This window comes from Barbus barbus, assembly GCF_936440315.1.
Source record: "Barbus barbus genome assembly, chromosome: 26".
Taxonomy (NCBI): Eukaryota; Metazoa; Chordata; class Actinopteri; order Cypriniformes; family Cyprinidae; genus Barbus; species Barbus barbus.
Genome location: NC_136754.1, coordinates 6,343,932 through 6,371,931, shown reverse-complemented (window position 1 = coordinate 6,371,931; position 28,000 = coordinate 6,343,932). Strand labels below are relative to the sequence as shown.

The window sequence follows — 28,000 nt, the reverse complement described above, 5'->3', positions numbered from 1 at the left end:
TAAATCATGTTAATGTCAGCTATATCAAATACTCAATTATTATATTACATTGAATTATATATTTAGCCTTATCTTTGATCATAAAACTAAGGATTTAAATTTAATCTTATTATGACATTAATGGGAGAGTGACAACTAAAAGTTATAAGCATTTTATGTAAGTAATCAATCTATAAATACCTTATTGATTTAAAAATCAGAATTTCATCTTACTTTTTGGCCATATCAATAACATTTGCACCAAATTGCGTGTTGTTAATTTTGGGCCTCTGAATAAAATGTAGGTGTTTTTTCCTCCTTGCATATTAGCACCATGTTTTCACTACTATATGGACCATAAAAATATAATACAAAACATAAAACACATGCAAACTTTTCTCTAAGGGCTCAATAAATAGTTTCATAAAAAACCTTATGTCAGGCTTTACAGGGTTAAAATAACAATTTAAAAAAGTTTAAAAGGACTGTGGCTTTTCCACTGTACAGTTATCAGATGGTACTGACTGATATTAATACACATATTTTAGGAGAAGTGTTCCTAGAAGTGGTATCCCACCTTCCTCTAATTCTTGATTGATACATACAGAGACAGAGACTTTACTGTCAATTTTATTTATTTATTTTCTAGTTTGTTTTTTAGTTACTGTGAAATCAAAACACAGATTCTAATATGGCTCTTGTAGAAGACACCAAAAGTGTCAAATAAAGTGTCCAATTGTGACAACTTTTGTGCAATAATGAGCACATTCTATTATAGCTGCATGTGTGTATATCTTATCAGCTGAATTACTGACACTATATTTTGCACCTGTATTCAGAGGAGAACTGGCCCTCACTGGGGGACTAAAGCTATTTTGTATCATGTACTTTATATTATGCCTTTTGTTAAACTGACCAGGGGTGGGAGATATGACCAGAATCTTAAACCCTGTCGTTCATACGTGGCATTTAACTATGGAAGTGGTATAATAAATTGTACAAACCCCTACAGATTCATAATCCTACATATCACACCATAAATAACCCCAATTTACATCTACATCCAATTTTTTTCTGCATACATTCAATAATCAAATAGTCACATGATATATACTTTATAGCATATCTTAAATGCTTGATTGTTTATATTGTATTCACAAATAAACTATACTATCACCCAGCTCTTAACTGTTAAATGTGGAAAATTAAGCATCAACATCATAAAACTCTGTTGTAGCATACATTTGAATGCCTTGTAAGCATCTGAGGCTATCTTCATGACAAAAACTGTTACAGTTAAAATACAAGGGTTATATAAATACAATGAAATGAGTAAGCACACACACATACAAGGTGCCGGTCAGAAGATATAAAACCACACACTCACTTGCAGGTGATTCTTTATTTTACCAACGTTTTGACACAACACCTTTGACAAGGTATCATTTCTTGTAAAGTAAGAAGAAGTATAAATAGACAATTATTCCTTGACCAAATGGTCAAGATTTATATTTATGGAACATGATCTATGTATTTTGATGGAATGTGTGGAATAATTTAATGCAAATTACTTGTTGGTTTGATTGAGATTAACTGATTGTTCACACCTGGGAATAATTGTTTATTTTTACCTCTCCTTACCTTACAAGAAATGATACCTTGACAAAGGCGTTGTGCTGAAACGTTGGTAAAATAAAGAATCACCTGCAAGGGAGTGTGCAGTTTTATGACTCTTTACGCAACTTATATAAATACAATACCAAATTGCGAAAACCACAATAAAAATCAATTAACAATGACTATAACAATCCAACACCTACAATACAATGCATGTTAGATACATTTAGTTGACGTCTTCATTCCCATCCTCAGCTCTAAGTAAAGATGCTGCTTTTGCTGTTTTCTCCTATTTATCAAGCTGTACTATTAGTCCCAAAACAAAGGCCTTAGAAATGGAGAGACAAGATAAAACATGATAAATCATGTAGAAATATGTCAATATACAAAGCCAACCAGTACATTAAGATCTACACTGCACACTATGATCATACGCTATAGCTCTTAAAACTCTTTAAACGATATGTATAAATAATAAAAAAGTAAATTATTTGTGTTACTGGCTGGTGTCATATTACAGTTCTCATTGATATTTGTGCATTCATTTGTGTTAGTCTTAACTTACGTTCGGAAAGTCTTCATAGAAAACCCCTGGGAATTCAGATGAATCGTCACATTCTGGTTGCATCTATTATGACGCTCCATATGGCCTGTGCATTTTTGAGACTGTTTATGGCATATTAACCTTCGCAACCACAAAGCACAGAGTCACTACACAATCTTTAATAGAGTATAATCATTATTATAATATCATTTGTTTGATAAACATGCCTACATTTAAGTTATTTACTGCTAAGGTTATTGTAGAGAACAAGGGTGGATTAAAGAAAAATGCATTTCTTAATAACAATTCTCAAACTTTTTTTTTGTACCTCACAAAAAGGTTTTGTGACTTCAGAAGACGAAGATGCCAGATAAGTCATACAGATCACTTTTCACTTTTTAAAGCTGGAAAAATTCCAGTCTCCATGAAATTACATGAAATAAACAGACCAGCACATTTAGTGATGCAAAATGAATGATGATAGAACAATACAAACCCATCAAATGTCATATCACAGGCTGGCCTTGTGTAGGATATCTGCAAGATCTTGATTCCCTCCTCCAGTAAAAAGTCAGCATGTACCCTGTATGTGGATACACACATTATGCAGATGATTTAGATTTTAGGAACTTGTAATACCATACTTAATACTTTGCTGTCCACACATTCATTTGAATAATTCCATAATGATTTAAATGGATGAGCAATGTTCTACCGATTGGGCTATTTCATTTGCATCTGCTAGTAAGAGCATTACAAAATAAAATTACAGCAGTTATTCAATGTGGCTTTTAAAAATTATTTTTGCTTACTGAATAATTTTGTGTATCTTAGGAATTTTACACCTCACTTTCATTCATACTGAAACTCACTGAATGAAATGGAGTAATGTTTTAAAGGGATAGTTCACTCAAAAATGATAATTCTGTCATCATCTACTCACTGTCATCTTTTCCCAAACCTGACTTCTGAGGGACACACAAGAAGATATTATAAATAATATGTGTAATAAAATAGTTGTGTTGTTTTTGTCTATAAAGTCAATGGGAACCGAAACTTTGACACACCACCATCCTTTAAAATATCTTATTTTGCATTACACAGAAGAAAGAATTTATGTAGGTTTGCAACAACATGAGGGTGAATAAATTATGGCAGAATTTTTAATATGTGCTACACAGTACTTCCTAAAAACAGACAAATTCATATAGAAAAAGGATAGAAGGAGATTTCAGATCTTTTTCTTACTCGAGTTTTGGCAGACTGGGGCAGTTCTGGACAATTTGAAGGGTCCAAACAGACCACATCTTAGTCAGACAGCCTATTTCTATTCTCATCTTTTTGAGCTCAGAGAAAGAACAGAGAAAATGCATTAATGCATCTGAATCCCTTTGGTGAAGTATCTGAGTAAGTTTAGTCCAGTCAATGCTGATTAGCTCTGAGAGTGGCAAGGTGAGACCGATTAATGTCAAAAATGCTGCAGGGTCTTTATCCCATGAAGTTCCTATGTTGACACTATAAACGCACACGCACGCACGCACACACACACACGCACACACACACAGAGACAGACAGACAGAAAGAGAGAGAATTGGAATCATTGTTGTTAAACCAACAAATCCTTGTTCAGAAGAACTTTTAGTGTTTTTTATTATGATTAATTAATGGTCTGTTGGGCACCAATTATCATTAGCAATAATCAAATAAACTTATTTGATTATAAGTTTATTGAAACTTATAATCAAAGCTTGTATGCACATGTGTAGATAAAACTATTATGCTGTTATGGTTATTGAACATAACGTCATATGATTTTTGGCTATGTGATGAACAGAAAAAAAAAAAACTGTTCAGTTTTTCTTTACCTGCATATTTCTTCACTGAGTGACAGTTGAAGTGAGTGGATAGAACAACTCCAACAACCTTTATTGAAGCCGTCGTGACAAAGACTGCAGATCAAACCAGAGAAAAAAAATTAACTAGAAGTAAAGCACACTGAAGGATGATAGCGCATGTGTGCATAAAGTACATTAAATGTATTTTTAGTCAGTGGTATTAAAAAAAAACTTCACCTCAGAGATCTCAGGGTCTGTACTCTCAGGACAGTATGCATCAGTTCAACAAGAAAAGAGTCTGACAGATCTACAAGATGAAACCTTCAACAACAAAAAAATCCAGAACATTACTGCACAGACTAAATAATCAAGTCAAACTTGCAATTACCAACAATAAAAATGTAATGACACATTTAAAAAAAGTATCTGCATACAAAACATATTTTATACATTTGAATAGTCGAATTCAGAGTGGAAAATTTACCTTCAGAGATTTTATGCAGAAAAAAATTATGTCAGCAAAGTTTAAACTTTAACCTTAATATTATTCTGTTATCAGTTTCACAGTTTAAAGATTTTTACCTTGGGAATACATCAGCAATAGATAAAAGCATGATTGATGTAGGATCTGTTTTGGACCAAAGCACTTACGTTAATTTCTTAAACATGGGAAGTGCAGGCAGAATCATGGACAATGTTTCACATTTTAATCCAGAGTCAACGATGTACAGTTCGTTCAAGTTTTGACAGCACCGAGAGCAGTACAGCAGGGCCCAGCAGTCTGTTCTTCTCAGGAGTGCATCACTTGGATTGATCTTGTTCCAGGCTTCCATAGCTTCTTTCACAAAGTCCTCTTCATGGAGTTCAGAGAGACAATGAAGCCAAAACACTGTTCTATCCCCAAATGGATAACCATTTTTAAGTTCTTTTAAAATCCATTCTTTAAGATGGGCTTGTGCACTTGGATGAACAACCAGACCATGTTTCTTCCTTAGTGTGCGTCTCACATCCTTATTTAACAGACCAAAAGCAAACTGCACTACAGCTGCAAAACGTGGAGGATATAAATTAGGACGATATTTATCTGAATCCATGGATAATAGCTCTCTCACTCTCCTCTGGGACTCTTCTTCATCCAGAAGGACATAGTACAGAGCGGTGAAGAATTCCTGAAAGCTGAGATGCATGAAACTGAACATCGTCTCCTGGCTGATTCTTCTCTTTAAGAGAAACTTGCACAGGAATGGACTGCCAGCAGGGTCTGAAACAGTTTCATTTACACTTTCCTCATCAAACAGCACTTGTTGTTCCAGCATCCCTCTCTCTGCCAGCTTACCCAGACTCCTCAGCAGGGTTGGGACAGACCGACTCAAACCCTGGCAGTGATACTTCAGTAGAGTGGACACAAAGTCAGCGTAGATGGAGGTGGTGGTTTCCAGTCCACTTGTTACATCTTCACCATCTTTAAATCGCTCCTTGATAGTTGTGCAGATGATCCAGCAGATGACAGGGATGGAGCAGGCAGTGATGAGAGTTTCATTTGCTCTCACACACTCATAGGCTTTCCTGAAGAGTTCCTTGTCCTGAAAGAACTTTTGGAAGTACTCTTCGACCCCCATCTCAGAGAAGCCCATAATCTCAGTGAAACGCTGAGGTCCTTTGAGCAGATTGCTCAGTGTGTCTGTAGCTGTTGATCTGGTGGTGACCAGCAGGAAGGACTCTGGAAGGATTCGACCCCTCAGAAGGGCACAAAGTGTGACCTCAGGTGGGGCTTTTTGAAGCGGATCAGTGTTTGGTGACATGTGATAAATATCCTTTGTGAGTCTCAGCTCATCAAATCCATCAATGATGAAAAGCACCTTCTCTGGTGACTGCTGTAGTATCTGAGAGATCTGATCTGGTGTTAAACTACAGCTGTAGCTCAAGACCTCCACCAAACTCTTTCTGCCAGGAATGCAGTTTATTTCTTTACACTTTAAGTGGAACACAATATCAAACCTCCTTTTGTAGATGTCACCAGACGCCCAGTCCAACATGATCTTCTGTACAGTTAAGGTCTTCCCATTCCCTGAATTTCCCTGCAGTATGACAGCACTAGGACTGATTCTGTGGTCATCTGGGTTGAACAGAGAGTTCAAATAGGAAGATTCATGAATGCTCCTCGAGCTGAGAACCTGCTGGAGGTCCTCTCCACTGGAGCAGATCTCTTCTTCTTTCTCTTGTTGATCTCTGTGTCTCTGAAGGATCATAGGTTGTGTGTAGCGCTCAGATAGCAGCACATATTCACCAGGCAGTGAGTTATACTCAGTCACATACTGATACTCACTACAGATCTGCTTCTTATATTTGAGAATCACTGAGCTGATTTCTGTAGAAATTATCAATGTTCAAAGAGTTAGTGTTTTTTCTGATTCTAATATAGTAAGAAATTTCAGAACAGGCAGTAAATTCCAACTAAATTATGAGGTGGAAGGAGTGCAATTATGCAACATTTAAAATACATTGCTATAAAATGTGTCATTTACCTGAGGATCGTGTTTTTTCAGAATTTGTGTGATACTCTGTGAAACCTGCAGAAGATTAGAAATGACATGCTCTATCAAGTCAAAACATCTATCTATCTATGTGTCTGTCTGTCTGTCTCTCTCTCTTTCTCTCTCACACACACACGCACACATTTAACACACACACACACACACACACACACACACACACACACACACACACACACAAACAGTTCACTCATAAGCTTCTTATCTGAAACTCTAAAATGCCTACAAAATTTGTAGGGCCTACTAAAAATAGTGTTTATTACTTTCTAAATCCTATATCAACCTCGACAAGTTAATGATACAAGGATAGACATGAAACAGTTCTTTTAACTCTTTCAAGTAACTACATAAATGATTCTGGTCACACTTTAGATTAGGGGCCAATTCTGACTATTAACTAACTTAACTATGACTTTTGCCGCAAAATACTCCTAATTACTGCTTATTAATACTTAGTAAATTAGTTGTTAAATTTAAGAATTGGATAAGAATTGGGCAGGATTAAGGATTTAGAATAAAGTCTTGCAGAATAAGACAGTATTTAAAGGGAGAAGGGTACATAAAAAGCATGCATTTTAAGGTTAGGCTTTAAATTTAGAATGTTAAATCCACTATTGTATAGCGTATAAATATTCTACAGTCTATATTAAGTTCGATTACATAAGAAGTAACTGTAATTAATTACTGAAAAAATAAGAGTAATCCCTTACTTTACTTTTTCAAGGGAAAAGTGCTTAAATTACAGTAACTAATTACTTAGCAATAAGTTACACCCAACACTGGTGTGAACTATCCTTGCACGTTTTGCATATTTTTTATTTAATTAATTAATTTTATTTAAATAGACATAGAACCTAAGCATAAGCATTTAAGTTGAAATTGAACAAATTAATTTAACAAGATGAAAGGGTAAGATGAAATACTTGCAATTTGTGAAATACTGGAGTTTGTGCAATGCTACCTGTAAAAGTACATATTTTAACAGTACAAAGTTCACATGCATGTGGTAAAATAGCCAGATTAGCGTGCTTTTACCCAAGGCTCTAAACAGACATGGCTCCTGCTTTCCAAGTCTAGAATAAAAGGCAGATTTGACCTTGTCTCCACCAGAGTGTAGCACTTCATAAAGCTCTCTCATTTTCTCCTGGTTAGTTTTTGCTTCTCTGATCTTACAGTATGGCTCCCACTCCATCATGCCACCTGACCGCAGCTCATCCACTATCGGCATCACCATTTTTACTCTCTGGACAAGTGTCGCCCAGTGGACATCCACAAATCGAGCACCTGGTGGAGAGATGATAAATTGGTAATTGGTCACAAGGAAATAAATCCAAACATTTTAGACATTCTGCATATACTAGCAGTGTTTAAACATTAGTAGTAATTTGGATATTTACTGCAAGTCACATTTAAACATTAATTCCATTGCAAACAGATTAGTCAAAAACAACATACATATATAATATTAACAAATTATAATACATTACAGAGCGTCGATATTGGTAAATTACAACATTACCGAGTGTCTATATTGGTAAATTAACCTATTTTATGATTCCCTAAGTTTCAAGAACTGTATAATCTTTAATTATAATAAAAAAATAGTTAGTGTAGCACTTATTTGGGCCACTTCTCGTTTAATCAGTGTAACACATATGACTTTCTCTTCTTTTACTGTAGTAACAGTACTTACACTCTGAGTCTTGGTCCATGACGTCTCATAGGTGTCTGGGACGTGTTGGAGAGAGCAGTCCTCTAGGAAACTAAACATAATGCACCTAGTTTGAGTTATGTCTTCTACCGACTGTTGAGACAGCTTTTATGACACATTGTTAAAGATTGCACCATTGGTATGTGGTAAGTTAAGTAGCATGTAGAAGAAAATACTCTGACATGCACTTTAAACCCAACTTTGGCCTTTTCTGAATACAGTCACAAAACAAAACTGATACAGGAGGGACTTGAAGTTTAATCACTGAAATGTACATAAAACAATGACTAATATGACAGCTGTTGTATAGCCGTTTTCATTTTAGGACAGTTTTAATGCCAAACATTTCAAAGTTTAATGGGTACCTTTGAGATGCATTCCAAGACCTGATAGTGCATGAATAGAGAACAAATATTTATTTTAATGACCCGTCTGAAACAGTTCACAAATTGCAGACGAAGACTTGTATTTTGCTAACCAGGAAATACAAGAAAAACAACCCCCAACATTCAATCTATTCAAATTATCTCCAAAATATATACTACAATTAGAAATTTTAAAACAATATTTTAGAAAATGCTTTATGGAAACATTTGTGGTAATAATAACAAATAATATCTTTAGTATCTTTCAGAACTGGTGGAACGCATTGAAACATCAATACCACAAGTAAAATTTAAGAGACATTTGTAATCACACTAAACAAGAAAATAATTTAGAAGACTTTTGGTATGATCTTTATTGGAAGCATTAATAAGAGTTAAAAATGTTACCTGATCCACCCCAAACTGTGGATATTTTAGTTCTGCAGGTCCAGGTAATGTGGTTTAGATTGAATCTATCTTTTTTTAAATTAAACAGCTAACATCAGTGCTGAAGGTTTGTCTCTGCTCTTGCTTTTCTTCAGGCAGACAGTGCTATAACTTCGCTTCACTTGAAGGAGCTCAATTTGAAGGAACTGTAAGACCCTAAGTCATAGAAACACGAGAAACAGGTTGAACCTGAACTTGAAGAAGGCAGTCCTAAAAATGCCCTAAAAGTGCACAGTATAAATAGTTGTTCAAGGTAAGGCAAGTCATGTGTGTTTTAAAATCAATCAAATAAACATACAAACAATCTCCAGGAAAATCTGCTTAAAATACAGCAAGGTCACATCTGACAAAAATATGACAGCCTTCATGAACATTTTTTTTGATGATTAAGGCTCTGCTTGTCACGATTGCTTACTGTATTTAACCCAGTATTTTTTAGAGTGTACAGAGCTACGATCATTAAATTAGGGATTTAAAATTCATTTTACTATGCTATATTACTGGGAGATAAAGAGAGACTGATTCCAGCATTAATATGATAACTGATGGTACTTCAAGGAATACCACAGTAATTAAACATGATCAAAAACATGTTATTAAGAAAATACATGGTAGTGTTATGACCTATTTCCTAAAAACATTATCAACACACACACACACACTATATAAATATATCCAGTTCAAGATGTCCAGAATTATACATCAAGGCAGTATGACGAGTCCTGTGTGAGCTGGATGGCCTCAGGTAGGACACCCTGTGAGGTGGCCACCATCCTGATGCTGTTGCTGTGGGTCAGTTTCCTCTCATACTGAAGCAGTTGTCTCCAGAAGCCTGCATTTGGTCGGATGAAGGGCCGTGCTGCCAGAACCCGCTGATGAGCCTGAAGCAGCGAGAGTCCCTCAAACCGCATGAGATACGCCATGATAAGAGATGGAGACCTGCTTCTCCCGGCTGAGCAGAACACCAGCGAGCTTCCAGAATGGTTCTGCTGGATCTGCTCAGCCACGCTGTCAAAGTGCTGCTCCAGAGGGGCGTGAGGACGGTCCTCCACCGGCACCCAAACGCATTTCACCCCCTGATACTCCTGACAGGGGTATTCAGCGCAGGCGTTCACCAGCAAAGTGATGCCTCTGTGCTCCAGCGCTGACTGATTCACGGCCTCCACTCCACTCAGGTACAGACTCGGGGTGATCTGAGAGATCATCACTGTGAGCGTAAGGGAGAAATAATACATTAAATGTGATTAACATTACATAATTTCTAGAATGAGCTAATCTGAAATACATAAGCATATTTCTCATGCAAATGCTTATAATTAAATAAAAAGTTTTACGAGTACAAATATTCCATATTGAATCTCAATGAATGTGAGCTCATACAAATGCATGTGATTTTACAGGAATTAGAAAAGTTTTTCAGCAAGAACAAGAAGGGGTTTTCAAACCCCTGTCTGGGGGCAACAAGGGGGAGCTACTGTAAGAGATATTTAAAGAAAAAAAAAAAGATTTTACTAAATGTATTTTTAGGGTTGTCAAAATTGACCTGTGCACTCAGGATACTGATAACATGTTGAATTTAAGTATTTTGTTTATATTTACAATAGCCAAACTTGATAATAAGGTAATATTAAAAAAAAAACATGAGAAAATAAACATGCATATAGCTTTGCTAAAAAGATTGTTTGTGTTGATCTGCAATAAAAAGTTGTTAATCAGATATGCCATCTAGTTAATAAAATAAATATTAAAAATAATATTTTAACCATTTGCGTCAGTACAATGACAATATAAAAGCAAATTACTTAATTTAGCTCTCTTTAACATTTATTATTGCTTTCTTTCCAGTATAAATATTTATACCACAGTATAAATGGGTTTTATATATTAAAATATACAGCTGCCTTTATATTTTACTCGCATTTTTGGGGTCCTTGACATCATAAATCACGGCAACTAACGTTACCCAGCAGCTTTAGCGGGTATCAAAATGGCCTAAATGGGTTGATGTGCTTTAACTGACAGCAGACTATTTTAATCATGCAAACTGTAGTTTACCTCAGAGCTTCGAGGACTAAAAGACATCACTTTCATTCAGTCTTTCCTTTAGCTTTGGTCTGTTAGGGTCTAATACAAGCAGCTTTACTTTGCAGCAGCATTATAAAGAACACAAGCACCGGCACGAAACAATATCAGTTTTAGTAAAGCAATTCTGTAGCCTTAAGACACCTAGCATTGCTACCATAGATATATTACTCATAGAATAAGAATAATCCGTATGTAATATGCAATCACGTTCGCCATCGACAAACACAGCGGCAGTCAACAAGACGGGAGCCCCTAGTGGACACATATTGGTACTGCAAGTGTTTTCTTAAAGGGACAGTTCATCCAAAAATAAAACTCACCAGTCAACATTTACCCACCCCATCTTTCCAAACCTTTAAAATAAATAAAAAATAACTACATAACTAAATAAAAACTATACAATAAAAATTAATGTATATAAATTTAATTAAAATACAATCATGCTCCAAAAATAGTCCGAGCAAAAAATAATAAAAACAAACTTTATTTTTGAAAACTTACTTGACCTTTTTAACTTGTTTTGGTCCGGTCCAGTTTATTTATTTGGTGAGGTTTGCTTTCACACTGCCCTTTTTGCAAGTGAACCAGAAACTGTAAACAAAACCACACGTGTGCTTAACGTCATCCATTAAACAGTACCAGAGTTCGTTTGGAACCGGACCTGACCGAGACACCCGATTCCGATTGAGTTCGATTCAATCGAACCTTACAAGACAGGTGCGAATACAGACATCCAAGTTCAGTTACACTATCAGGGACAGAGATAATGCAATTGTTCACATATATGTTTTTATATTTGAAACGAAAGAATAAAAATGGCAGATAAAAATCTGAATGAATGGCAAAAAACTATTTTCATTGCGCATTTAAGAGTGTGATCACTGTTGTAGGCTTAAGTCATGATGCAATCAAAATGACAAGTCAATAAGTCACAGGTAGCAAAACAAAAAGAAAAAAAAGAGATGTTTTAGAATATTGTTTTAATCACACATACATGCAGTTCATCCAGAAAAAGTGTCATCAGTAATTTCATCCCCTCTCACTCTTTTCCTTCAACCAGAATCTTCCAGAAACACCTTGTACTGTTGGAATGATCCAGCGCCTTTGTCCATTGGTGGAACTCTCTGTCAACAAGTCATGGAATTACTATTACACAGTAATAAAAAAAATTAGCTATTATTTTAAGTTTAATTAAATGTGTGCCATTCCCCATGAACGTCAATTAATTATACTTCATGCACTGAAAATGGAAGAATTTAGGGCTAATAACACAACTGCACTTTCAATGGTCCTTGTGATGCCGCTTAAAGGTACAAAACACCCAGAAAGCGATAAAGTTGAAAATAATACAGAAGGTTGCGATGTCCTGTAATTCACAATTCATACGCATTCTTTTAACAATATCAGGAGTGTAAAGTCTAAACAAAAATATTTAAGGCTAGCTTGAACAATAATGATTCAAATTAGGAATTATGTCCTCAAAAAAAAAGAAAAAAAAAAAAAAGGATAATTCTATCTTGAATTCAAACTAAGCAAACATTTCTGCAATGTCCTCAAGATGCAAGTTATTAAAGTATGACATACAAGCCCGCCCACACCATCATTCTGCTAAACTGATTGGCTGATCAGTAACAGTGGCAGACCAGGCAAGCCTCACATGAGGACTTCTACAAATGTCAGCTGACCACTTAAACATACAAATCCATACAAAGTGATATATTAAAGAAGATGCAGGAAGAAAAAGTATGAATAATACACAGACATCTTAAATACAGACATTTATGACTCTTAAAAGAAGAATTTGGATATGCACAATGTGAACTGTGTGAAAAGCAGGACAGGACAACCTTCTACTTTTTGGCTATAAAAACAACAAAAACTAACCATTAGGCTTTGCAACAGCAAGTTTACATTGAGATGCTTCCAGCATTAGCCTGCTGTGTAAGGCCTGGTTACTCATGTCTACAATCCTCTCCACCCTCCCATTTAGAACCATTAGTTACTATACAAAGATCTGAATCTGTTCAGAGTACTTCCACACAGGAATATCTGAATTTGTAGTGATACGGGGGATCCTCTGCCGAGCACGCTTGTATACTCTCTATTCAGGGATTTTTTTTATTCAAGCTTGCTGCAGTCTAGACGCTGACCCATATGAAGTCAAGCCAGGAGCAAGGTCTTTTGCACAGTTATCAGGCAGTAGTTTAATCAGAGGTGACAGGTGTGCAGAGAGCAGCTGAAGATTGATTAGAGCTGATTGCACTGGCTTCTGTGTCAATTGTTCACTTTGCTTACATTTATTTCTTGATTTCCTTTTTATATCGTGTTTGGTGCATGTGTGTGAGTGCAATATTCATAAAATAATTTGCTTTGGAGGAAAAAGATGGGTAGTGGAACTGTACAGCCATGAGTATTTAGATTCGGACATCCTCCCATGTACAACAGCAGGAGGGATCATGTTAATGGAATGACAGATTTCCATGAAGACCTCTTGCACTCTTGCAGCATCGGTAGTGAGGGAAAAAAATCATTTTCAGCTATAAAAAAAGAAGAAGACAAGGTAGTGAGAATACTGGAAGTTCTGCTTAGCTAATCAAGGGATTTTTATATTCCAGAATGCCTCTCAGCCCATGAGGCCATTCACACTGTACTTTATTTTATTCTGCATTTTCAAAACTAGGCAATTACACTAGGTGTGGGACAGAAAAGCATCAAATAAGGTGACAACAAGTGTGCTGCCCTTTATGGTCTTCCTTCAAACAAAAGCCACAGATTCTTTGTTAAAAACTGTACAAACCTCTTCTCTTGTTTAGCGCCACCTCCTCTGATAGGCATAGGTTGGCTGTTCTGGTAGAGCAGGCCACCACCTCCACGCACCACGCTGGGGTGTGTAGGAGAAGCTACTGGTTGCTGTCCAGGCCTGATGGGTTTAGCTACAACGAGAAAATACAAGCAAATTAGGAGAGAAAAGATCGTGGACTTTCTTTTTTGTCTGTCGTGTTAATTGATTGTTCTTGTGCAAGCGTTCAGTCACCTATCTGTGCTGAGTGTCCTCTGCGGGCCATGTTTTTGGCTCTCACTGCCTCTTTGATGCGGTCCACCTCTAGCTGGTAGCGCTTGCGGTCACGGGCTGAGTTCTCTTTGGCCTCTTTGAGTGCCGACTCTAGAGCCTTCACACGCTCTGCCGTTGCCCGCAGACGCTTCTCCAGTTTAGGAAGCTCACAGCGCAGGTCAGCATTATCTCGCACCAGCTAAAGACAACAGAAAAACACCAGTGAGTAAAACAGAAATGTATACTTCAATCACTTTCGTTGTTTCTGTTGATTACAAAAGTATTTTGTAATAGTTTATCTTTTAATAATTTATGCATGTTGTTTTGCAGTTTTATTTCCATTAAAATACTTTGGCAACACGAATCTAAAAACATTGGTCATGCTAATAAAACACACTAAAAGAGTTTGTACATTTACTAACGTGTGTGAATCATATTAAGAGGACTTTTCTGGTTTGGATTTACCTGTTTGTGGACCTTGGTGAGTTGTTCTAGATTGTTTTCCAGAAAAGAGATCTTCTGCTTCTGAGCAGCACTGCCTCCAGTTTCATCAGAGTCCATCTCTGCACTCTGCACACAGACAAAAAACAAAAACCCTTCAATTGAATAACCACTAAGTTGACTACTTGGAAAGAAACTCAGCATATGGATTTACATTGACAAAAGTTTACTTTCAAAACAGACACAACAGATATGAAAACTAAAGGAAGATGTGCAACAGATCAGCTCCTACCTTTTTCACACGAGTTGCCAGATCCTGAACAAACAGTTTCCTGAGGTTGTGCAGAGTCTGCAGCTCTTTGGCCTTAAATAGGTGAAAAAATAACATTATTTGAAAATACACACTACATCATGTGAAAAAAAAAAAAAAAAAAAAAAAAAAAAAAAAACTGTCATCTTTAGTCGCCCCCTAGTGCTGAGATGAGGAATTGCACTCACCACGGTCTCCTCCAAGCCTTTCAGATCCTGTCTGGCCTGTTCTCTGCGGTCCTGCATCAAACTGTAATGTGCACACAAATCCATTAAACCTCATCTCTAGAGACATGCAATACATTTACTCTATTGGATGCAATCCATGCACATCTGTAATTTATTATACATTTAATATGCAGGTGTGTATTTATGCCTCATGCAAAATTGCTCAGTACTTTAGATGTACAACAGAAACCAGGGAAATGTAGGTTTCATAAAGAGGATCATAAACGGTTCTAGCAGTTCGACTGCTACAATAAGGGCGATGAATAGAACTGATTGTGCATTACATACGTGAGCTCGTGTAGCTTGCGGCTCTTCTCCTGGTCAGTGGATTTGAGTTTTTCATGTTCTACTCTCAAACGCTCCTGCTCCAACAAGATCTTCTGATTCAGACTAGAGAGAGGAGGAGAGAATATATTAGCTATTGGTGTATTATTATTAATACTGCTGTGAAGTCTGAAGTTTAACTTTGATGTTACAGATGAGTTATAACAGTGTTGTACTTCTGGAAATCAGTCAGTACATTCACACACGCTTTAGTTTCTGACTGAAATTGCTTTAATGTCAACTGAAATGTGTGTATCATACTCTTGTAGATCTGTAATGAGTTTCTCTTTGGTTTCCAGTTCGTCTCTCAGATTGCTGAGCTGTTTCTGATGGGCCTCCCTGTGACTCTGGATCTGCTTCTCAACCGCCTCCTAAAAACACAAACATACACTCGTATTAAAAAAATAATAATAATACACATCCAAATTGAACAAGCCCATTTGTATGTGTGTGTACACATTTCTTACCTTCACCTCATTGGCACTCTGAATCTCACTTTCTTTCTCCATTGCATGAACCTTCTCTGTTGCCACAAACACAAACCAAACATTGGAAGCAGAAACAACTACTGTATTATTTTGAAATTGCGTATGCACATGCATAATCTGTTTTTGATCCTGTGTACCCTGTGCATTGATTTTGACCAGCTCCTCATTGAGAGAGTCCACATCCTCCTCCAGCTGTCTCTTCTTGTGCTCTACATTCTGCAGATACTCCGTCAGAGATTTAATTTTCGCCTCATGCTGCAAAACAAACATTCATTTTTTAATATCAAATATTTATTCATATCATTATGGTTCAGTAGATTATAGTGCAGGGTTTGCCATGTAAGAAAAAACTGAGTTTTAGGAGGCAAAAGTGTAAAACTGTACCTGGGAGATGCGTAACTGGCATGCTGCAAGCTCCTTTTCAGTTTCATCCATCGTTTTGTTGCTCTCAGACTGAGTGGTTTCCAACTGTTTGCAACGTTTGACCATCGTTTTGACTTCTGATTTCATCTTACTGATGTAGAGTCTGGCTACAGTGAACTCTTCGTCTAGAAGACCACTGCCTTCATGCTGCTGCAGAGAGAGAGAGAGATTCCTCAGTCTCGCTCAGTTTTAATTGTTTCTTGTTACGTTTTGGCTTTTCTTTCTTTTACTTTTTTCTGTTTTGACTTAGCATTTAAGTTTCATCCACAAATCAACTAGTTATGGTTATTAACGCTACTAAAGGGGCTAAATAATAAATAAAAGTTGAAGTGTATAATCGTTTGTTAAATATTAATATAGTTGTTAATTAATATAGCACTTTATAGATACAGACACTTGGTTTAACAACTACAATAAGCCATTCATAGGCTGGTAATTCTAGTTTGGCAGAACATACACACTTCACCTTCTTCACCTTACCTTAAAAAACCTGTGTGTGTCACTCACCTTGATGTCATTGTTGCCCACAGCAATGCCAATCTCAGTCAGATCTTTGAGCAGTGATGACATCATCTCAGTTACCCTCTTCTTCTGGTGATTGGCCATTTCTTTCAATTTCTGCAGCTCTGAGTCTATAGACGCCAGGGTACTCTGGAACAGAGAATGTTTTAAAGTCAAGTTTAGTGTCATTCTTGTCATAGCTGTCCGAGTGCAAGTAAAAGAATGATATATAATTAGCCCTTCTGGCACTTACAGATTTCTGACCAAGTTCTTCGCTGAGGGCTTCAAACTCCTTGGTTTTGTCCTCCACCTCCTGACTTTTCTGGTCATAGTTGACAGCGAGCTCCTCCAAGGCCTGCAGCACCTCCTTCACCTCCTCTTTAGATGCCTCATTCTCCAGCTGTAAACGAGTCAGCTCTGCCTGCAGGTTATCGTGGTCTCTTCGTGACGAGGCCAGCAACTGCAAAACATATGCAAAAATATACACAAGCATGAACATACGATGTTTACTTGTTAATACGCTTTTACGCCAATTTCACATGTGCAAATGAGCGTTCACTAACCTCTTCCTGGTCCAACATCTGCTGCTTGAGCTTCTCCACCAGCTGAGACTGCTGATTAATCTCTTCATCCTGGAGGGAGATGAGACGCAAAACACAAAATTCAAGCTCTTTTTCAAGGTCAATCATCTTCTTTAGGAAAAATCACCATGCTTTTATTCTTCTAACCGTGACTGTAGCAACTAGGGGGTTTTTGAGGAAATTTTGTAGATTCATATGTATTAAAGAAATTGTGAGTGTATGAGTATGTGTGTACCTTGTCATCAAGATGCTTGTAAAGTTTGGCGAGTTCAACCTCACATGTTTCCTTCTCAACATTGCTGAGTCGGGCCCCGAGCATCCCTGGCATGGGCGGCATGCTTGGTGTGGATGCAAATTTATCATTATTAATTGTGTTATCCAGCGCCAACACTTCAGCATTAATCTTCTCCTTATCAAATTGCTCCTCTGCAGGTACTGTTTCACCTGCGAGACACAAACAGAGAACTCTGAGGAAATGCAAACGTGTACTTTCAAAAGTTTAAACCTAAATAAAATATTTTAGGACTTAAAAAAAGTTAGTGTACAATGAATCATATCAATCACTTAAGAAACAAAAATACAAAACAGAAGCATTTCACAAGTGGTTTCAGACAGCACTGCAAAGTTTTTAATTTATTGAGAACAAAACTATCATATAATATAAAAAAATATGATAATAATATACATAATCAAAATAGGCATCTGACCATTTCTCCAGCGGTTGAGTTCGTTCTCCAGCCATGTGATGGTGTTTCGAAGGCTCTTGTTTCGTTCCTTCTCTCTCTCATATTTCTTCTTCCATTGCTCTGCTGTCAGCTCTACATTCAAAATCACTGTGTTCTTGATAGTCTTGGCTCTGCAAAAACAAACCCAACCACAGCTGTAAACTGGTGTCTTTCTCTTCACACAATCTTTGCATAAACATATAGAGTTGTAATTATTCTTGCATAAATGCGTAGCAAACAAGTGAGACCACTGACACCTTTATTATGAAAGGTGAGAACAGACAAAGTGACCGCGCTGAAAAGCATGAATGTGTCTGCTCACCTCTGTCCAAACATAAGGGTGGATTTGGTCTCGGACTCATTATATGAAGAAGGAGAACAGCAGATGACGATGGTAGTCCTGCAGTTTCCACCCAGAGAATCCTGCAAGATCCTTGTCATTTTACTGTCTCTGTATGGAACATATGCCTGAGAAAAAAATAAAGAAAGATTCAGGATAAAATTAGTTCAAATATTAATAAAACAGATTTAAATATACGCAGATGACACCAAGCTCTACCTTTCAACCAAACCCAACTCCAAACTCCCACCATCCTCCCTCACCAATTGCCTCCTTGACATAAAATCCTGGTTCACTTCAATCTTCCTCAAATTAAACAGCAATAAAACAGAACTACTTATAAGCACAAGAGCAACACTAAACAAACTCCATAATTTCTCTATTCCCATTGATAATTCCTTCATCTCCCCCTCCCCTCAGGTTAAGAGTCTGGGTGTCATCTACGACAGCACCCTCTCTTTCACCTCCCATGTTCATAATGTTACCCGGTCTGTTTACTTCCACCTTCGAAACATCAACTGTCTACGTCCTTCCCTCATGCAACTGCCATTCTCGTACACATACTAGTCACCTCTCGTTTAGGCTACTGCAATTCCCGTCTTTTGGCCTCTCGCATAAAATCCTCCATAAACTACAAATGGTCCGGTATTATCACTTGCACCCTCTCTATACATCACATCACACCCATTTTACAACAGCTCCATTGGCTCCCCATCACTTACTGTATTAACTACAAAGTACTTCTCACTTTTAAAGCCATTCATAATCTCGCCCCTCCATATCTTATCTATATATCTTATCGATAATATGGCGATATCTTATCTCCATATTGCCACACCCGCTCGCACTCTCAGATCCTCTTCCTCCATCCATTTCACTGTTCCCCGTCCGCCTTGTAACAATGGGACGCTCTGAAACGCACTCCCACCTGACCTTCGTAACATTGACTCTCTCCCACATTTTAAATCCAAACTCAAAACCCATCTGTTTAGAACAGCTTAGTCCCTCTGACCACAACTGCATTGTCTTTTTTTAAATTGTATTGCATTTCATTGTCTTATTATTTTTACTTAATATTGTGGTTGTCTTGTTAATGATGTATGGTGTCATGAAAGGCTCCTATAAATAAAATGTAAAATGTATTATTATTATTAATGACCACAACTGAGGGAAATAAAAAAAATACATTACTTCAAATCTTTACCCAAAGGCGTTTCGAAAAAGCCCATGTGCAAAACTGTCCTGCCGTCGAGGAGAACACAAGGACCTGTTGTGTACTATCAACATGGTACAGTTTGCTGCCCATCATGTGAGGAACTGTATGTTTCTGGTTTGGTCTCATCAGTATTATTCTTTATATTTTACTTGTACTTTAATTCCTTCTTGTATTTTTTTAAGTATTAAAGGGATACTCCAACCCAAAATGAAAATTTTGTCTGAATAACTGTCGTTATTTTTATTTTCTTTGCATACAAAAAGTATTCTCGTCGCGTCATAAAATTCAGATTGAACTACTGATGGCAGATGGTACTTTTCTGTGCCTTGACAGTGTAATTTACTTGGCAGTCAATGGGACAGTCACAAGCCTCCCGGTTTTCATCCAAAATACCTTAAATTGTGTTCCGAAGACGAACAAAGCTTTTACAGGTTTGGAATGACATGGGGGTAAGTGATTAAAGACAACATTTTCATTTTGGGGTGGAGTTACCCTTTAAACTTGTGACCATTTAAAAGTTTCTTTTATCCAAACAGTGAAAACTACAGGGTGCAAAATACTGGACAAAACTGACATTGTTGTATGAAAGTACAGGACTTTTCACCTGATTACTTAAAGGGGTCATGAACTGAGAAACCAAAATTCCCTTGATCTTTTGACATATAAGCGGTCATTGTACAATAAAACATCCTGTAAGTTTAAAAATAGCCTATTACTTCTAAATTATGATGTTTTTTAATCTAAAAATCTTGATAACTATATTTTAATATTTTCAACCCAGCCCTTGTGTCCACACAGCTGATATGTTTATCTAATGTAGCTTATCCATATTGTGTGCATGCATGATGCAACAGACACTTCACAGTGAAAACACAGCATTGGAAAAGCGCTAATTAGGCATCACCATTTCGGTCAATGGTCCCTGCCCTCCAAAACAGTTTCGGCCAAACTGAAAATTCACTTATACTATTGTATTGTCCTTTGGTTATGCACAAGCACCACTATTGGTCATACCAATAAAAAAAACAGCAAAACTTAATTGGAAAAAGCTAAAGGGAATCTCTGAACACAACTCATACACACTAGCGTCTCAGCTCCAGGACCGAAACGCTACAAAACAAAGTGTGCAGATCTGATCTAAAGCCTGTGAGCATATGTGCGTGTGTGTGTGTGTGTGTGAGACTCACCGAGCCCTCGGCTAAGGCCGATATCACGTTGCCCAGAGATGACAGAGACTTGTTGATGTTTTTGGCTTCATCCAGCACAGCGCCTTCAGCTCCTGTTTTACTGACCTGTGAGAGAACACAAGAGTAACACATTCAACGCATGGTTTACTGCACTACAAAAAAGTTTGACACACACACACCTTTTCACTGCCTGCCAAGTCGACCAGGTAGAGTTTCCCGCTGAGCTTCTGTTCTGTCTGCGTGTTCTCCTGCTTCACATTGATCAGGAAGATACTGTGACTCCTGGAGCTGTGTTCATTCATGTCTGAGACACACAAAGACATTATTACAACTAAACCCACATAGCATTGTTTACAAGCATCAGCTCAAATGAAGCTGAAGCTACAGTTTTCTGATAAGATCTGTTTTTTTTCTGTTAAATGGAAAAATACTTATATTGTCAATAAAGAGAATACAATTATTATTCTCTATTTTTTCTGTGCATTCATACTTGTCACAGCTACATGTCTGTTGGATTTGCCCTCGTCAATAGTGTCCATCACTTCCTCTGGACTGGAAACAAATCGCTCAGTGCAGCCCTAAAACCAGGAAGAGACAATTATAATAAACAACTTACAATCTTTAAAGATCAGTGGTAATTACCACTTTGTGTGAGGATTTTAATGGGACACTGATAACATTGGTGAGAGTGATGGGACATCAAGTTTCATGAACTCACTTTGACATAAGGAACCCTGTTTTTATCTTCATGTACAGATAAATTAGTCTTTGAAACTGCACAAGTCAACGAGAGAGAGAAAGAAAGAAATATTATGTCACAAAAGCAGCATTATAATTGTTGTACTATTGAGTTTTAGATTATCTGAACTTCATTAGAATCATTAGAAATGCTTTTAAGATGAAGTGGCTAGCAGACTTGAGGCTTAAAACAGTCACACTCACCATCCAATAGGTCCCGAATCTTATCCAGATAAATCTCAAAATATGACACCTGCCAAAAAGTAAAAACAATCAAGAGAGCAGATACAAATATGAAGCAATATGTCAAGCTCTTAAAGAATAAGAAGAAAGGCTGTTAATAAAATAGTGTGCAAAGGCAAAGACTTACTTTAATGTGGAACTCCAGGTTTTCATCCATTGAGTAAATGTAGTTAAAGATGTCTTGCACTATTCTGGGAATGATTCCCATTCCATCTGTGTCATGGAGATTTCCCTAAAGAACAACAATGTTGATTTGGTGCTTTTTTCAGGATTCTTTGATGAATAGAAAATTTAAAGAATAGCATTTATTTTTCTTTTTTTTTTTACATTATATAATGTCTTTACGGTCACTTTTGTTAATTTAATGTGCCCTTGCTTAATAAACATATCAATAAAAAAAAAAAAAAAAAAGGAAAATCTTACTGACCCTAAACATTTGTATAGTGAACACCTTAAAGGGTCATGAAAGCCCAGATTACTTTTTCTGAGATTTTACCAGAGGTGCTTGTGTTGCACATCATAGACGACAATGTTAGCATTCGATAATTTTAACTGTTGGAGAAAACTGGTTAATTTGAAGCTTTATTGCGCTATTTTCATCTTCCGGGTTTGAAATCTACATCGTGTTGACATCACAATTTGTGACGTGGCAAAGGACGATAGTACATTTAAAGTAGTAAAAAAAAATAGTAAAGTAAAAAGTAAAGAGTGTAAAGACCATCGACTCTACCGTGCGACTCGACCGGGCAGGGACACCGACAAGGGATAGTAGTATCGCTTTTTATTTAATTTTTTCATTTATATGTTTATTATTGAAATGTTGTTATATGCATGTGTCAATTTTATTTAATTTCTTTATTTTCTTAAATATGTGGGTATATAGTATTTATAGAGTTGTAACTTTTTAGTTTTAGTTACTTTTTCTTATTTGTAAGTCGCTTTGGACAAAAGCGTCTGCTAAATGACAAAAGTAAGTAAGTAAGTAAAGTACATTGATGACGCGTCAGTGTCTATTAAATTATTCATGAAACTGCGTGTTCTTATCCTATGAGAAGACGCTTCGCTTAATTATTCACAACAGCTTGTGTTGATTTGCTATGACAGACCATACTATGTGACAGACGCTACACTTTCAGATGACATTGCGCTCAGAGAAACGTTCATGGATCGAGTCTGACGTTTGTTTTTGCTTTGTATTAAGAGTTCAGTACAAACACAATTCATTCACTTAATGTAGCCTAACCGCTTTTACAGCTCCTTGACACAACCCATCAAAAGGCTTATGTAAACGCTGCAGAACAAGCCTTAACTAAAACGTTATCATGCAACAGCATGTTCAGATAAATGTTTCTGATGGCTGTGCATTTATTTATGTTTTTAACTCGATGGGAGTGAAATGAAACTGTTTTCTGTCTCCCCTCTTCACCCTCCACTCCGCTGTGCACCACGTCCACTTTTTTAGCGTTTTTTAAAACTGTGGGGTTTCATGACCCTTTAAGCCTCAATCAAGCATGTTTTCACAGTAAAGCTGCTTTTATGTCATTTGTATTATATAAATGTACCATATAAATGAACTTGACATTATTATGAATAAAGCCAGTTGACTAACTAATCACGCAAATCCAATACAACTAATTCCAAGTTGCACAAGCTGCTTTACACTCAAAAATAACCCTACAAATTAAAGTATATTTCACACATGAACCTAATAGATCTTCCACAAATAAGGTATGGGGAGAATATTCATATTTACATGTGATTATGTAAAAGTGTTTTGCACAGAAATTATGACTTTGTATTTTCACCTCAGCAGAGAGGTCAACTGTATTTCTCTCTCACCTCCATTGTGTGCGTTTTGCCAGAGGATGTCTGACCATAGGCAAAAATGGTTCCATTATAGCCACCAAGCACATCTGTGAGAACATGACCATGCTTAAAACTTATTCCACGTTCTGCCTTTTACTTTGATTCAGAGGTCTATCAAGTGACCATTTTGCTTTTACCTCTGACAATTTGTTGAGCGCAGGCCGTGTACACTTGCTCCTGAGACGTGTTGGACTGGAAAACTCTGTCAAACATGTACGGCTTACCCTGTAGAGAAAAGAAAAGAAATATAAAATTAAGCGCATTCAGAACAAGTTCTATTAAATCACTGAATATTAATTTTTTTTAGGTTTTTAAGAATTACTGTGACAGAATATGCAACAGCATGAATTGTTACAGAATAAACAGCTTGGATTGATTTATCAGCTGACAAAAGTAATTTGTACAATTAATAAAAAACCGAAGCATGAATGTAAATTACATATCCTGCTGTCTCAAAGGAATGTGGTACTACTACTCAGGTTATACCATCATAAATACTATGAAATGATAAAACCACTCATTTACTGGCTCCGAGTTTTATGTCATAACATGGCACTATGTACATTGTTTTGGAAGACAATTTTGATAATAATCAATATAAACAAGGCACAAACTACAACTTAAAGCAAACCAAAATATATATGCTGTTCTACTGAAAAAGAATTTACCGTAGAAATATATATTGCATAACAATGTTGAATACTACTACTAAAAATAATCAATATTTTCAATATATTAAAATAACTTACTATTACTAAAATGTAGTATTTAGGTTTGCCAGGATTAAAAATGGAATGGACCAAAAAAAAAATTATATTTAAAAAATTACAAAGTATGTCAGTCTACCCCAATGTTTATTTGATCAATTTGTTTTTGATTAAAATAATACATTTTATTATATAACTTTTAATGTAATGTGAATAAATGGCGTCCTAAGGTGTAATTCTGCAAATAATAAAAAAGACAATTAAATTAAGCATGATCATTTTATTGTATTTTATTAAGTTTTCCAATTGGGTTGATAGTAGCTTAATGGTTAAGTATTCTGTGCTGCCAACAAAATACTGCAGATTCAGCTTCTGGTAAAGTGCAAAGTGACCAAGAAAGGTTGCCAACTCCTTGGGTGCAATCTATGAGCTTTTCAATGGAGTTTTAGCTGACGAGAGGACAATTAAGGTTTCGAAGACTTCTGATTAATTTATACACGTATAACCAAATATGCATCACAAAGGTACATGCAAATAAAATGACTTAAGACCCTTAATCAGGGACAAAAAGAACAATCAGGACCAGTAATGGAACAAATAAGCACAGCAGTCCTCCAGCCATCATATTGGACAACAGCCTATGACATGACAATCTACATTAATTCTCTCACCTGATCTATAAAGTTTCATCTTTGACCACAGTGCTACCTTGCTTTATCAGAGCAATGTCAAATCATAAGTGTGCAAATGTTGCACTATTATATTACATGCTAAAGACTGGATCCCATATCTTTACTATGACAAGAAGCAGCCTATCTAATTGTTTAATCATCAGTTAATGATAGATTCACTTAATCACATTCAAAGAAAAAAAAAGTTGATGAATACTTTATCAACTAAATTAAGCCTAGCCTAAACAAGATGCAAAACTCTGTGGAATAAGCATCCAATTCAGTGGTATTATTTTCAATCAATATGCTAAAGCATGGCCAAAATAATGGACTTGTTTGATAGATCAGGGTAAAATGACTGTCTTGAGATGACCAAAGTCTAAAGGGAATGACAGCGGAAATGTAATGTTTAACAACTTTTCAAAAGCATGCCACTGGTTTACAGTCTGTAACATGTTTTTTGCTGTAGCTGCAAGTCTCTAAAATGTGCAGATTTTGAATATTGACAAAGGAGCCAGTAGGGGAAGACGAGTGACTGCCACTAAACACGTTCAAATAAATACATACGTGTGAAACAGATTATCAGTTTCAATCAACAATGCACACCATAAATATGCTTTTACTCTTATGCTTGGGTAGGACACAATACTGATAAAGAAGCAAGGCCAGCCTCTTGTGAGAAGAGAAAATTTTCCCAGAGTTCAAAAGTTCTAACTATTTTCTCCTTTCGCTTAGACACAGAGTCCCAGGGGCTGTACAGGGTGGAGCGCTCTCTATTTCCAAAGCATTATCTCACCTTCCTTCTAGTGCTCACACCCACTCTTTTCAAATTACTGTGGATAAGCCTAAAGGAGTCTCCAGTTCCTAGACATTCTCTCACATTATCTTCATACACACACAAGAGGACTAGCGAGTACTGAACAAAAACAAATATATCCGGTCTTTCAGGAACGTACACACACTGTGACCAGACAGGAATATCTGACCCTTAACATCATAAAAGATTTGTAAATTTGTGAAGAGAATTTGCAAGAAAAACTGCTCTATGAAATCATTATTTTCCTAAAAAGGGATGGTGGCCACCTGTATGATTCAGGTTGCCACATGGCATGTTTGCTTTCAAATGTCATCCATCATCCCATAGATTAGTCAGCCATGAAAAAAAAAACCTTCAGTTTATGAAATATAGACTGTCATGTTTGAACTGGGTTTAAAGATAATCAAAGCACAGTGACAATGATTAATCAATTCCCCACCCACAAATACACGTAGATCTGCCAGTGCAACTCTAAGAATCATGTTTCTTTCTGCACATACGGATCAAACCAGGAACATCAGCATCTCTACTTGGTCCTTTTAAATAAGTTATTTCATTCAGGTCTTTGGTTCAATAAATACCTAGTTACATGTACTAGAAAAAGAGGTTTAACTGAGCTTTTGTTCTCATTTTACTCAAACAACCTCATGTCCAATTTCACCTGTCATTCACACACATTTATGGAAATGTGTCTGCTGTTGTTATAAAGAGCAGGAGTTTTCAAACTAGAGTCCAATAAACTTCCATTGGTTGAAAATAAAAATATATATATAGAAAATTGTACCAAAAAATGTTTCTGTAAAGTTTTATAGAAAAATACGACATTATGAATATTTTCAGAAAAAATAGTTAATTACTTGTTTAGCTTTTAATACAATAACATACTGTCTGTGCTGTTACAAAATAAAAAGTTCTCACACACATACACCATAATTTGGGATTTATGAATGACAAAATGTAGCTTTATTATTATTATTTAGTATAGCTAAATGTTAGTAAGAGAGTCCTTAGCGATGGGAACATATTTGGTGGTTTTTGATATAGAAACGTTTGAAAACATTTCTGATACATTATTTCCCTCAGTATTTACAAACGCCCACAAATATGTTTCCTGCTCATTCAACACATCCAAACATATAATTATGGGTTTAAAATAATAATTCAAACCTACAATGAGCAGCCATATCATAAACTGAATAAATAAATTAAAGAAGTTTTTGCTGCTCTAAAAGTGTAAAACTAACTGTGTTTCCGCGTTGAATGTGCAGGGCTGACTAAAACGGTTAGCATGAAGCTCATGAGGAAATGACATTGAAATGAACGAATTTAACATTTATGTCCGAATTAAACCGTCGGTTTCGAGTATCACCGGACCGGGTGCAGAGGCTGGTGTCGGTGTCAAATATTCAGATTAACAGGTCGTGACAAATTCTGGTTCTGATGGACTGCGGTCATTAGCATTAGCCGCTCGCGCGAGACCAACCGAAAAATAAACGATACAAAATACCTCCGTCTCTAATTATCACTCACCCCGACCACGACGCTGTCCTCTCCCTGAAATTTGGGGATGTATTTGTCCCCTCTCGTCACCTCCGAGCTATTCAATGGCCTGAAACGGCACATGACTTTAATGGTGCACTCCGCCGGGTCCGCCATCTTCCCCCGGTTACCGAATCACGAGAACACCGGCCAAAACACACGCACACAGACGGATACAGACACGGATGGAGGGGTGGGGACACTGCCTCGCTCCAAAATCCCGGCCTGGGTTGTTGCTTCCCGGCCCGTGTGACCGCACAGAAAGAGCCGCGTCGGAGGGTCACCCGGCCTCCGGTTGCGTGACGTCACTTCGAACTCGTCACCGTCACGGAGATTAACAGAAAAATAACAATGAGGACAAAACCATATTATATCCTCCTGAGACCCCCTCCCCCTGAGGACACTAGGACTAAGTTTTTCTAAAAAAATAAATGGCATGAATAGACATCAAAAAGGCAAAAACAGTGGG

At 36.8% G+C, this 28,000-nt stretch overlaps 3 protein-coding genes across 4 annotated transcripts; all 3 read right to left on the bottom strand.

Moving 5' to 3' along the window:
• Position 1: 1 nt before the first annotated feature.
• On the bottom strand, positions 2-9,208 carry LOC306846652 (NACHT, LRR and PYD domains-containing protein 1 homolog). The gene is made up of 11 exons (XM_079380171.1): positions 9,012-9,208; positions 8,221-8,305; positions 7,563-7,811; positions 6,501-6,545; positions 4,627-6,343; positions 4,213-4,296; positions 4,006-4,089; positions 3,389-3,655; positions 2,637-2,723; positions 2,162-2,281; positions 2-1,924 (listed from the first exon to the last, which is right to left on the bottom strand). Exons 2-11 carry the CDS (start codon positions 8,237-8,239, stop codon positions 1,906-1,908), a joined length of 2,691 nt encoding a protein of 896 aa, XP_079236297.1. The 5' UTR covers positions 8,240-8,305; positions 9,012-9,208; the 3' UTR covers positions 2-1,905.
• On the bottom strand, positions 9,012-12,204 carry LOC306846669 (dual specificity protein phosphatase 14; the record flags this gene model as incomplete). Of its 2 annotated transcripts, none has more annotated exons than XM_079380212.1 (2): positions 11,106-11,392; positions 9,012-10,257 (listed from the first exon to the last, which is right to left on the bottom strand). In XM_079380212.1, exon 2 carries the CDS (start codon positions 10,253-10,255, stop codon positions 9,746-9,748), a length of 510 nt encoding a protein of 169 aa, XP_079236338.1. In that variant the 5' UTR covers positions 10,256-10,257; positions 11,106-11,392. The 2 variants fall into 2 exon arrangements, with proteins under 2 accessions (XP_079236338.1, XP_079236339.1); XM_079380213.1 differs by lacking the exon at positions 11,106-11,392 and adding an exon at positions 12,130-12,204 and having other exon boundaries at positions 9,746-10,257.
• LOC306846650 (kinesin-1 heavy chain-like) lies at positions 12,097-28,000 on the bottom strand. The gene is made up of 26 exons (XM_079380169.1): positions 27,523-28,000; positions 23,935-24,022; positions 23,771-23,844; positions 22,059-22,163; positions 21,893-21,941; positions 21,669-21,724; positions 21,441-21,528; positions 21,130-21,254; positions 20,951-21,055; positions 18,530-18,675; positions 18,190-18,338; positions 17,718-17,926; positions 17,465-17,533; positions 17,155-17,361; positions 16,908-17,051; positions 16,362-16,550; positions 16,115-16,232; positions 15,957-16,012; positions 15,751-15,860; positions 15,454-15,555; positions 15,127-15,187; positions 14,921-14,992; positions 14,653-14,757; positions 14,170-14,386; positions 13,933-14,068; positions 12,097-13,672 (listed from the first exon to the last, which is right to left on the bottom strand). The coding sequence occupies exons 1-26, from the start codon at positions 27,646-27,648 to the stop codon at positions 13,669-13,671; spliced, it is 2,910 nt and encodes a 969-aa protein (XP_079236295.1). The 5' UTR covers positions 27,649-28,000; the 3' UTR covers positions 12,097-13,668.